Consider the following 11,961-nt stretch of genomic DNA (forward strand, 5'->3'; position numbering starts at 1 on the left):
CGTAGAGACAGCCAGCTGGAGACAGGTGTCGGCTGTCCATGATGGAAGGGGAAAGGGAAGGGACTCGGTGAGAAACGGGGGCAGGTTTTGTGGATTTACATGGAACGCTAAAAACACCCTTATAAGGAGGTAGCTCATCCGTATACCCCTTCGTATTTTCGCGCCTGTATTGGGCACGTCTACCGACGAGTGCCCTGTGTGAAGACTCGGTCTCTGGCGACGACCGTGGCTGTTCGAAGAGGAATCAAAAACAAATCGACAGAACGTCACGGACTGCCAGTTTTGGGCCTCATCTAGATGAGACAGGCACATTCAACGAATGGTAGTCTCCCTCGCTGTGTGTCTGAAGCACACGTGTTGCGGGGTAGCGCTCGACGAGGCACCGGGAAAACCACGGACGGTTTGAGGGATCGGATAGCGTCTACACACACTGCCAGATGTAGAGTTCAAGTGTCTGTACTTTCTCTGCAAATCGGTTCGCCTCCCATCTGCTGTTTGGGTGCCTCCAGAAAACTGCGGGTGACCGCTCTCTAGTTGGGAAGATAGCCGCTTAGGGAAAATGCGAGAACTCGATGTCGTTTAAAATCGGGTGCCGCACTTCCTCAGGCCGTGGAGAAAACGAGGCACAGCGTTGTTAGGATGCACATGATTTGCGGAGCAACGCGCAAGTGAACTGATCGTTGTTTGCGACAACCACAGCGTGAAGGACGGGGAAACTGCCAGCAATGTGATGTGCCGCCGTATAGGCCAATGGGTGTAGACGGAGAGTACAAAGCTATATACGTATATATATATATATATATATATACATTTGCATATGCATATAGATGATATAGGACTATGCCCAGGATGATGCGGGAGTTTAGTATGCAGGTCTGCAGTCTGTAGTGGCAGAGACGGCTGGCACAACTAGACGATGTGCTCTTTTGCCCGCATCATGTTTTAGCTTGGAATAGCTCGAGAGAGCTGTGAAGGAAGGTAACACCCTGCAAGACTGTGCAGCAATACCATAAAGTGTGCGGGATTTCGTATAGCCCATACCAGAAGGGAAACACACGTCACAGCGGTGTTCCCCAGTGCTTTGCCGTGCATATCTTTTCAGAGAAAAAGTCGGCTGCAGAAGGCGCCGCCGGCCACAGCGTCTCGATCTCAGCCACGATCACTAATTTGTAAGACGTCGATCGCGAGAGCGGGAGTTCCGTCCTTCATTGCATATTAACTTCCTCTGCTGTCGTTGCCGAGACGTGAACGAGAAGGGACGTTGTGTTTGCCGACTTTCTCGCCACTATCAGCGCTTACCAAGCAACTGTTTCTTTATAAAACGCCGTTACGCTTGCGGCATTCACCGTACGAAGGAAACTGGATGACGCGCGGGGACGGAATGGCTAGTGAGGGCACCCTTCTAGTTCTGGAAAAGCGTTGGGGAAAACACAGAAACAGTTCCGGCATCTTCTGTAGGCGTGGTACGGAAACGAAACAAAAATTTGAATAAATTTCACGAGAATCATTAAGCTGGACCCTAAACCACTCCTCTGCGTTCACCGATTTTCGCGAGTTCTTGGGTTACAAAAGCCAAGTGGGCCATCCTTTTTTGGCAAGTAGCAGATTACAGACACTGGCTGGGAGCCCTTCCCAGTAAGCAGCGCGCGTTCCAGCGGATTATAGACACCTTTCCGTCACGCCATTTCCAGTGATCAACTCTTGCACAGTTTCATTGCTGCTAGTGTTTCGCGTTTTTTAAATGGGTCACGCGGGAGTTCCTGGACGAAGACCGCACATTCGCGCTCGTGCGAATCCAGGCGAAATTGGCACATGCCGCACAGGGATGATATGTCATGTTCGGACGAAATGACCTGAAAGCCTTTACGGCATGCTGGCGGCCGACACTGCGCACGGGAAACAGCAATGTCAGTGCGGTTTGAAAGGAGGGAAACCTCAAAAGTCATTTAAGAAAACCGCGTTCGCTCCGGTGTGTGTTATTCGTCACGCAGATGTGCAAGGTTTCCGAAGAGAAAGGGGCGCGTAAGCTCGAGTCCCACAAAGAACCGTAGTTTGTGGTCTTTTTTGTCGATCGTTTGCTTCGTGTCGCGCCACTCCTTCAGTCGCTTTCATGTCTCTTCGAACAGGCGATCCGAGCCAAAGCTCCAAAGCCCTCAGCCGCCGCCAGGTCGCTCGTGCTGAACCGACTCTGTTGGGTCTTCACACGCCTGCGGCAGCTGGAAGGTTCAGTTGGCATCTCGGGAATTTGTTTTCTGCATGTCTCTGTTCCCTCAAAAATGCTGGACCTGATCCTTGACTACTCCCTGTAGTGTGCGACTGCCTAGATGTGTATCCGTCTCTTCTGTATAGTTTTTCCACCTACCAGAGAGTTTATCGCGTACACGACGACTTCGGCGTGGCCGCTGCGAGTGCCCTCTCCCTTTCCTCCGTCACCTCACGCTTTTCCGGAGTGTCGGTCTTGTTGACGAGCATCTTTCCCTCTTTCAGGGCCCGCTCTGGCGCTGCTGCGCACGTCTCGCTGATGGCCGGCAGAGGGTTCTCTTTTTTCAGAGAGGATGAAGAGGCGAGTTCGCTTCCCCGACGGAGTCGCATCTCCCGTCTTTTTGCGTTGCCTTGTCTTCGCTTGATCGTGAGGAAGTTCCCTCGGTGCGGTTCACCAGCGTTTTGCGTTGCGTCTTGCGCTCTAGGATGCAGCCTTGTTCTGCTCTTTTGCACGTACGTCAACGTCTTCGCGCTTACGCGATTTCTCGCCGCTGCTCCGGAAGATCTGTTTTCTCTCTCGACGAACTGGCTTCCGTCCCTGAACAAGCAAGGGATCTTCAGCAACCTGCTGGCTTCTCGAGATGAAGAAGCTGCTTCCTCTGCGGTGGACCTGTCGAAGAAAACTGGAGTCCTTTTCGTCCTCGACGACCGACTCCTCGCCTGTCCCTGGCAAGTGCGGCCCGGCCGCGAGAGGAGAAACCGGAGGTCTGTTGGAACAGGGTCGGCGACGGAGGAAACGAACAGGGAAGGAGAAAAAAGGAGCTCCGCGCCAGAGAGCGCAACCAAGCGCGCGTCGACCGGACTCAACAGATGCTGTACACTGTCGCCTGCGGTCTTTTTCCATCTCGGACCTGGAAAGAACGAACCGCCTTCTCTCGACTTCTCCACGGACCTCGACGCCGTCTGCAACCTCGTTCGCGAGGAGGAACACGAACGCGACCACACGGCACATCTCCTGTCGCCTGGTTCTCCGTTCTCTTCTTTTCCGTTTCCCAACGAGAAAAACAGAGAGAACGTCTCTGTGTCTGTGCCGACTCCGGCGGTTTCCCAGTTTGCAAGTCCAAAACACTCCCTCATTTCTTCTGCGTTGTCTCTCTGGCCTCCCCCCGTGTCAGTCGCGTACACCGCCGCCGTTCTCGCACGTTTGCGCGCGAGTTTGCCTTCCCAGAAAGGCAGCTCCAGCGTCCTTTTGCCAGGTGTCGACTACCCTGCAGCCCGCGCGTTTATGCTCTACGTACCTCGCCCCGCAGAACCAACTGAGCAGTCCATGACGCAGATCGACCAGGCGTTTGGGTTCATCGAGTCATGGAGGTACACTTTCTCTATCTCCCAAAACGAAAGGAAGGAGAGCGTTGTTCTTCCCGACAGTCGCCTGCCTCCAGGATTCAGTACCGATCCGCTGACGGGCGAAAACCTCTTCTTCTCGCCGACAGACCCCAAGAAAAAACGATACGGCAAGAAGGACAGGACCACCCGCGATCGCTGGCGCCCGCTGCTGGTCCGAACGAACGACAGCGGCGACGCACACAGCACTGAAGCCAGCGAAAAGAGAGAGTTGAACACCCCCTCGAAACCCTCCCTGCATGGCGTCAGTCCACGAAAAGCTGCAGCTCCTCCTGCTTCCTTTCGCGCTCCTTCCTCTCCGGTTTCTGTCTCCTCTGCGACTGTCTCGGCAGTCGCCGCCCCACGGCAACCTGCGGCGAGAGGAGCGTTCGACGAAAGAACAGCTGAGGAAGGAAGCGGATTGCATGCAGACTCGGATTTATCTGCTCTCTTCGAAGAACAGCCGGACTCCAAGGGAGCAGTCGGCAGCCTCACCGCTCTTAAGACGCCAGTTGTCAACGACGTCCTCCTGGTGGTTGATCCTCGCGTGCCGCGACCGCTCCTCCCGTGGGTGTGCGACGAACTCGAGGACTTGGGTGGCCTCGCCGGCATGCGCCTCGACCTTCAACGAAGACTCGAAAGAGGCCTTTCTCTGCGGCGAACACGAGCCCAGACACCGCGCGCTCCAAACGCTGTCAACGATGCGGGAGTCCGAGAGGTGGAGAACGGCCGCGGAGGAGAGGAAGAACACAGAGGAGAGGAAGGCCGCAGAGAAGATGTGGTGCACGAGGTCAAGGGGGAGAAGCAGGGCGAGAGAAGTTTCGCCGCTTCCCACGGAGTTTCTGGGAATAGTGGTGACGTAGAGAGAGAAGACCAGCACCGATGCATCATTGTGCGCGTGTTGCTGGATGAAACTCAGGAGAATCCGTCGTGGAAGCTGAAACATCCTGCTATGCACTCTGTGAGTGCGCTCACGCACCCCACTGTGGCCTGGCTCCTGGGGCAGTACGACCTCGGCATGCGCAGCGACAACGACGCGTTTTTGTCGCCTGCACTGCTCCGCAATGAAGACACGCCGTGGATCCAGGGAGTGAAAGAGACAGGCGAAGTCGAGTTCGCCTTCATCACCGGCTGGGGAGGGTACAACTCGGAAACAAATCGAAAAGTCCTGCCCGAGTACTCGCGCGTCCTCAAATTGCGGCACCAACGCGTACACAACATTGGCAGCACGTGGTACGGCCGACCCAGCGACATCGTCAGGGCTGCGAGGCTCACAGTCAAAGTAAGAAGAAAGGAGTTTGTAAGGTCTCGCCTCACATTTCCTTACCGATATATGCACGCATCGTACGTCATTTACGTGCACATGTATATACATGCATTACGTGACGTACGATGTGTATGCATGCATGCATGATTATGTACTTATGTGTATATATTTGTACGAAAACTGCACATAGCGTGGATACTGGACCACATGCTGCTTTTCCACGACGCTCTCTATGAGCCTCGTTGGGGGAATCGGAAACTGAAGCCTGTAGAGAGGCGATGCTGGATGCCCCCGACTGTCCCGAGCATCAAACAAGCAACATGAATCACACATGCATTTGCATACACATCTCTGCGCTTATGGACACGCAAATGTAGGTTTTAATTATATATCTTCGTCCTGACACCAGCCCGCGTATACATTTAAGTCCGCATATATAGTGTGTTGGAGCAGAATCTTCACATCCCCCTTCAAACACTCCCAGGTTGAGGAAAGTATATCTGTACAATGTGAAAGTGGAAACGCAGGAGACCCGACTGCCTCAACAGAAGCCACATCCTTGTGTGTATACAAACACGAAAGCGTGTAGCTAAATCCCGGGGTTTTTGCCTCAGAGTAATTGATCTTTATTGTGCACGTGGGACTGCTTGGTGTTTAAGAAGGGTTGTGCCTTTTGATTTTGCCGTCCGTTTTCCCTTGTCCCGAGTGTCTTTTCTCCTGCTCTAGGTGGGGACCTTCCTAATGAACTCGGACCCCGTTTTCGTGCGAATGGACGGCGAATGGCCTGTTTGGTATCGAGGCGTCCTGCTCTTGTACGCCGCAGAAATTGCAGTTAACCACCTTATCGACAAGCATCGACTGTTTGTCAGAAAGGACCTTCTTGACACATGTGAGAACTCGTTGCAAGTCGTCTCTGAGGGTGTCGAGACAGGGGGAACGACAAGCACGCCCTTCATCTGCATGCAAACATCCGTTAATACATGTCCGCATATGTCTATTAAACATGCAGAACTACAACTTGCACACCGGTAACTTTGCTGATGTGCTTGCTTGTGTGGAGTGTATGTATCTCTGGCATCTCTCGTAGATCCGTATCTGTTCAGATTTATACATGTATTTCTTCTCTTTTTTCGGGGACAGTTTTGTAGTCTGCACATACGTTTTCCGGTTTCGTGCGTTTGTGAAAACATCTACACACTGTTTTGCGTTCCTTTTCGAAGGGGCTCCTTTGTTTGTTCACCCCGCGCCTCGCTGCGTTCCGTGCCTCCGCATTCGCCGGTTTTCGAGTTCTGGGTATGATGCTTCTGCGGTTGTCCCTGTGTCTCCCAGCTGCGTCGGAAGCGATTCTGTGGACCTCTTCCCCAGGACTGCACATCCATTGCTGGCACACCCCGGACTTTTTCAGCAAACACAAATTCGGAGACGGCGCCTACAACGAATCCCTGCTGTTTCACTCTCCGCAGTTCGACTTCGAAGACGTGCGTTGGTACTCCTTCGTGAACGCGAGCAACGGGAAACACAGGCGCCAGCTGCAGCTCCAGGAGGAAGTCAAGGTGAGAAACAAGGGCGTCTTTAGCACCAACGCTCACCATGGACACATCAATAACATGGAAAATGCAACATCCAAATAGGCACCTCCACACACGCATGTGCATATATATTCACATACATATTACATATGTCTGTTTAGATATACAGGCCGACATATAGGGGAAGAGACAGATGTCGACACAGGGTGTTGGCTCAGACATTTAGACGCATAAAGCTGTAGATCTACAGAACGCGGACTCGACCAAAAGCCTCTGCTGCGTAGCTGTGGCCCGAGTAGGGAGGGATATACGCTTTTGTGGAAATCAATATACCCATATATATATATATATATATATAACTATATATAACTATATATTTGTGTTTAAGAGACAAAGGAAAGATGTCTGGCTGTGGATTGGCTGCATTGTCCGCGTTGCAAATCTCTTGTCTGTGTGTTCTGTCGGCTGTCGCCCTCGCGCCTGGTCATTCCTTCTCTCGGCCGTGTTTGGGGTGTTCCATTCGTTGAATTGCAGCGCTTTGGCAAGCTCCGTTTTCGCAAGGACACTTTCGCGCCTCTCTCGTGGCTTCTCGACGCTGTCCTCGTGCAGGTGTTTTCGCTTTGCCCTAGGGAGAAGCCGCACGCAGTGAAGGGCGGGAAACTGTGTTGTAAATACCAAGCCCTGTGTCCAATGCAAACGCAGACTCCCGGCGAAACGTGCTGCAGTTTAGGAGATGCCGCCGTCTGTGTCCTTCCGCCATGCAGCGGTGAGAGCGAAACGAGAATTCTCTCGGGCGACACCCGCTGCTGACTGCAGCCCAAAAAACGCCTCACCTATCCGTTTTGACGCCAGGAGGGAAATGTGCGTCTCGGTACGATAGATGTACGTCAATAGTGATATACCACTTGCGTATATATATATATATATATATATATATGCGTATATACATCTATATATCTATATCTATATGTATCCGGTTGCATAGGTGTACAAACATGTGTTTATGCATGTACAGAGATGAATACTTGCAGGCATGCTTGACTTGAATTACGAGTGTCAGTGTGGCCTCTATGTTTGCCTTATGTTTCTCTCTCAGATTGGTCTTCTCGAGAAGCCGGTCTCGCAGATTTAGTTGCGACGGCAAGAGCCGGTCTTCCCCCCAGTGCCGAGATCGGCGCGACTCTCTTTTCGAACTCAGCTCCGCTTGGGTCAGTTGCAAGCGCGTTTTCGCCTGAATCCAATGTATTGTTTAATGCATAAATAATCCACATGGACAATCATATCATGCATATGAGTACGTTATTATGCGCGTGCATCAGTATACGTGGTCTAGACTTTGAAGCTTTTCTACCGGATCGTGTTACGCACGTCTCGGGAGTTTGTCGGGAGCTGGGACCAAATTCGTGTTCAGATGCATTCGCATATCCATACACCCAAATGTATGTATATATTTCACAAGCACATCTGCAGGTTTTTGTTGCTTCGACCGTGTGAGTAAAAGTGTCTAGGCATACTTCCATGTATATCTCTATATACACATATGCATATATAGGTGCCTACATGTAAATGTAGTTACCCAATGCCCACTCTGTCTTTGCGTGACTACCTATTTATTTATCAGTTGTATATGCATGTTTATACGAAGCATGCTCACTGCGTACGTGAAGAAGGATGCGAGCGGAACAGCTGGGCCCGTGGATCCCGCGGTTCTTGTCCTTTTTCGTCCCCGTTGCGTGCAGAAGGGAAGAAAGTGGGGGGGAGAAACAACCTTCCGGCAGCATCAGCGCGGCCCCAACTCGGTCAACTCCTAGCAGCTTTCAGGGCCTTATGACCCTTCGTAAAAAATTGACACTGGAAAACTTCTTGTAGATATGTCCTGCATATTGGTCTACGCTCCCCAATGGTATCTAAACAGAAAGTGCTGGGCGTTGGCGGATCAGGTAACTTCCTTTTCTGCTGCAGGGGGAAAGGATAACCGCATGTGCTGTCAACTTGCACAGTCGGGTCTCCACCCGAACTGTCGAGTGGCTTCCTGCTTCGCAAACGTGCAGCTACTTCTGGCGTTAACGTCGCTGCTACTTCCTCTAAACGTGACGAATATGCGCAGCCTTCGTGCGTCTACATAACCATGGATATATATATATATATATATATATATATATATATATGTTCGTAATGTGCCGTGCAACCGTAGTGTTTATGACTTTGGGGTGTCTAAAGTGGGATGTCCTGCCTTGCGCGGTAACCTACAGACGGTCTTGTGTCTTTCCGCTTCTTCTTTTAAGGGTTTTCTGATTAGAGACCGTTCACTTTCGGCTCCGATGTAATATCCAAATAAAACACTATATTTGCAAAACCCTTCTAGGTGAGCAGCACAACTACGCTCGCATTAGCATTGCAACTAGGGTGTAGACAGCCCGTGTAATACGGTGGACGCGGCGCCGTGCGTTGATTGCCGTAGATTTTGCAGGTTAAACAGTGACTAAAATATCGAGCAACGGCAGCGCTCCCCACTTTTGAAATGTGTCTCTGACGAATGGGGACAAAGCCACACATTTCGTACAGTTAGAGTGTGCTTGGGCTGATGAAGTTTTCCCTTTTCGCCCTAGCCCTGTTAACCTTCCCGCTGTGGGCACTAGATTTTATTCGGCGCTCCACCGCCTAGGCATTTTGTCGAGGCGTTATGGTCGCTTCATGTTCTCAACAAAAAGCTCAGACAGACAAGAACGGTCCTTCGCTCTCGGAGATACGATTGTGTGCTTGCTTGTGTTACCGGTGTTCGCTTTCGCCCGGAAGGTGGAAAAAACTGAAAACTGAGGCGTCGACACTCGACTCGCACAAAACACCCCTCGCCGGTTTCGTGCTGATGCCATCGATCCATAAGAGAGGCAACAGGCGTACCTATGACCCCGGTACGCAGAAAGGACTCTGTAGATATCCATACCTCCATTTTGTCTCGAGAGCTATTCTGACGATGTTCAGCTGCGTTTCCGACCCGGGCATGTGTTCAGGGGAGGCTCGTGACGTCCAGGCCGGTTGCTGGCGCGGCACAAACTCCTTCCCTGCAGGCCAAGGGCCCATTAAACGATTCGAATTCCACTCCAACACACTTGCACAGACATGGAAGTGCATTCCTCCGCTCGCGTACGCCCGCACGTATTTCCTGACGCTTTTTGCGGTAGGGGTGCGGAGCAACAGGGACAGCCCCATTGCCAGGGAGGGTCCGCAAGAAGTTTGACTAACGGCCGCGCCGCGGTGGAAACCGCGGAGGCACGAACGCAAACGTCACAAGCGATAGGATCGAATGTGTTCTTCCCTCGAAATACAAGTTGACAGTCATGTCTAAAAAGGGCAATTTTGGGCTGAACGAACGTGTACTTTAGCGACGGCGTTCAGTTCGCTGTCTCGACTCTTCTTGAACGCACCCGGACGCTGAGAGCTGCAACGGGAAAATACCTATGCATGCATGAATCTTTTTTATAATTAAGCGTATATATACATGGGTAGTTGAAAATACAAGGAGAATTCGTAAAGACTCGCCGGCAAATCGACTCTACGGATACACGCCCCGGGAGAGTTCTGTGGTCGCCCGAAGTCTATTTTGATCGAAACTGCAACTCAGACCCGACACGCCCGTATGCAGCAGAAACGGAACCACACTTGTTCAATCTGTCCACATTCGAATCCCGCGGGAGCCCAGAAAAACGAGTGCACAGGACAAACTGGGAAAAGGCCGGCGTACTGCAGCGGTGCGACACTGAAAGCTACGCAGAGCAGCCGCGACTGTCATCATTCGTACACATCAATAAGCAGACGCACGCATAGAAACGGCACGCGTTTCCACGTTGTTCTACAGACATGCACGTATATATATATATATATATATATATATATATATATATATATATGCATGTATTTGAACCAGGATCTTCTAAGCGTTACGACCTGAGATAGCCACCATCTCCGTTGGCACAGAGAGGGTTCCTCCAGAATTCCGTCAACAAACCTGCTACCAGAAGAGAAGGGGGAACATGAAACTTTTCCATTTGCATTATTCGCTTGCACATGCCTGTCCATGTGACGAGCGTGCTGTTCCGAGCGAAGAGAAGCCAAGAAAAATACAAAACAGCATCCATTCCATCGCCTGCGCGTTCAGCGCTCGCTGAGCAAGAGAAGACCCGTCGACCGTCACTCGTGAGACAACAAAGACACGCGGGAATCGGGCCTCGGGCGCCTCGCTGCTTTCCTTGTTCCCCTGGACCCTGGATTTTAACGGGCCGAAGAAACAACAGAAGGCAAGTGTCGTCCTTCGACCTTTTCCACGTAGCGCAGTGCGAATCCTTTTCAATCGCATCTCGAGCCCGCAGATCACAAAGGCGCTAGGAAAATATGGCGACTGCCTTTGGACAAAACGAAGAAACAGAAGCAGGACTCCAGTTTGTGCAGTGTACATACACAGAGAAGCCGTCTGTATGCGTCTGTGCATAGGTATAAATTGATACAATCAGAAATGTATTCACGCAGGTTTCTACTCGACAAAGACGCACACTAGGATTCACCGAGGAGTCTCCTCTCGCACACGAGACTCCCGGTTTGCCGATGGAAGCAGAACCGAGCGCCAGGCGAGGCGAGGCCTCCACCCTCTTCACGCTCACGGACAGAAATCCGCGAACGCACACATTTTGGTGTACGCATAATCATATCCATGTCCGTGTAAATACACCCTTGAATGCAGTATGTCTAACGGAGGTGAGGAAGCACACTGATATAGACGACTGACACAACTGCGCTTGAAGCCCACGCTTACCCCTTCACTTTCACTTTCCCGTGATCTCCCACCTTTGTGAAATCTTCACGTTTTTCGCAACTGGACACACCAAGTCATCGACACGCTATTCCTTTCATTTATGCACCTTTGAATTTGTGCAGATGAATGCAGCCTTTTACCAGTCTACAAGTCTACATCGGCGAAACACCAAGGAAGATCGCGTCCACGAGACAAATACGAACCTAGGCCTTCTCTATTGTGCTCCGCCGCACTAATCTCGCTTTTAGGAACGCGTGTAGCCACCGTAGCAACTTTCCTTCCCTCTCGATTCTCGTTCGCCGAGGTCGCAGGTCTTTGCCAACCGGTAAGAGTCTACCTCGTATTGCCTTTGTCGTCGCTTCCGAGAGAGAGAAGGGCGAACATGTCGGCATTTCCTCTCTCAAGGAATGCGAAGCATTGTCCCTCGTTTTCCGTGGGCATACAGTTCTCCACAACAGTGTATTATATATTTGTACATCAGTAGTTTACCACAAATTAACCAGGTAGGTTCAAGAAGGGACTGAAGCAGTATCCTTTTCTAAATTTCGTCTATCTGGTTTGCACAGACAAACCACTTGCGGTGGTCTCAAATCGTGTATGCGTCTCGACCGACGAGAAAGGTGCCCCTTAAAAGCTTTGGATCGTTCCAGCGGTTTGGGGTCGTCGGCGGATAGGTGTTTCGCTTCGCAGAGCGCTCGGACTTCTCAATCGAAGCAGAGCTGGCGCGTCTGTAGGCAGCGAGAGGAGACGGGCGAAAGCAGAAAACTGACGAA

The 11,961-nt window shown here is 51.4% G+C and overlaps 1 protein-coding gene across 1 annotated transcript; it reads left to right on the plus strand.

Moving 5' to 3' along the window:
- Positions 1-1,991: 1,991 nt before the first annotated feature.
- NCLIV_048610 (conserved hypothetical protein) lies at positions 1,992-7,513 on the plus strand (the record flags this gene model as incomplete). Its single annotated transcript, XM_003884413.1, has 5 exons — positions 1,992-2,022; positions 2,688-4,867; positions 5,579-5,741; positions 6,182-6,405; positions 7,478-7,513. 5 exons carry the CDS (start codon positions 1,992-1,994, stop codon positions 7,511-7,513), a joined length of 2,634 nt encoding a protein of 877 aa, XP_003884462.1.
- Between the last annotated feature and the right edge of the window lie 4,448 nt (positions 7,514-11,961).

This window comes from Neospora caninum, chromosome X, assembly GCF_000208865.1.
Source record: "Neospora caninum Liverpool complete genome, chromosome X".
In the NCBI taxonomy this organism is placed as follows: Eukaryota; Apicomplexa; class Conoidasida; order Eucoccidiorida; family Sarcocystidae; genus Neospora; species Neospora caninum.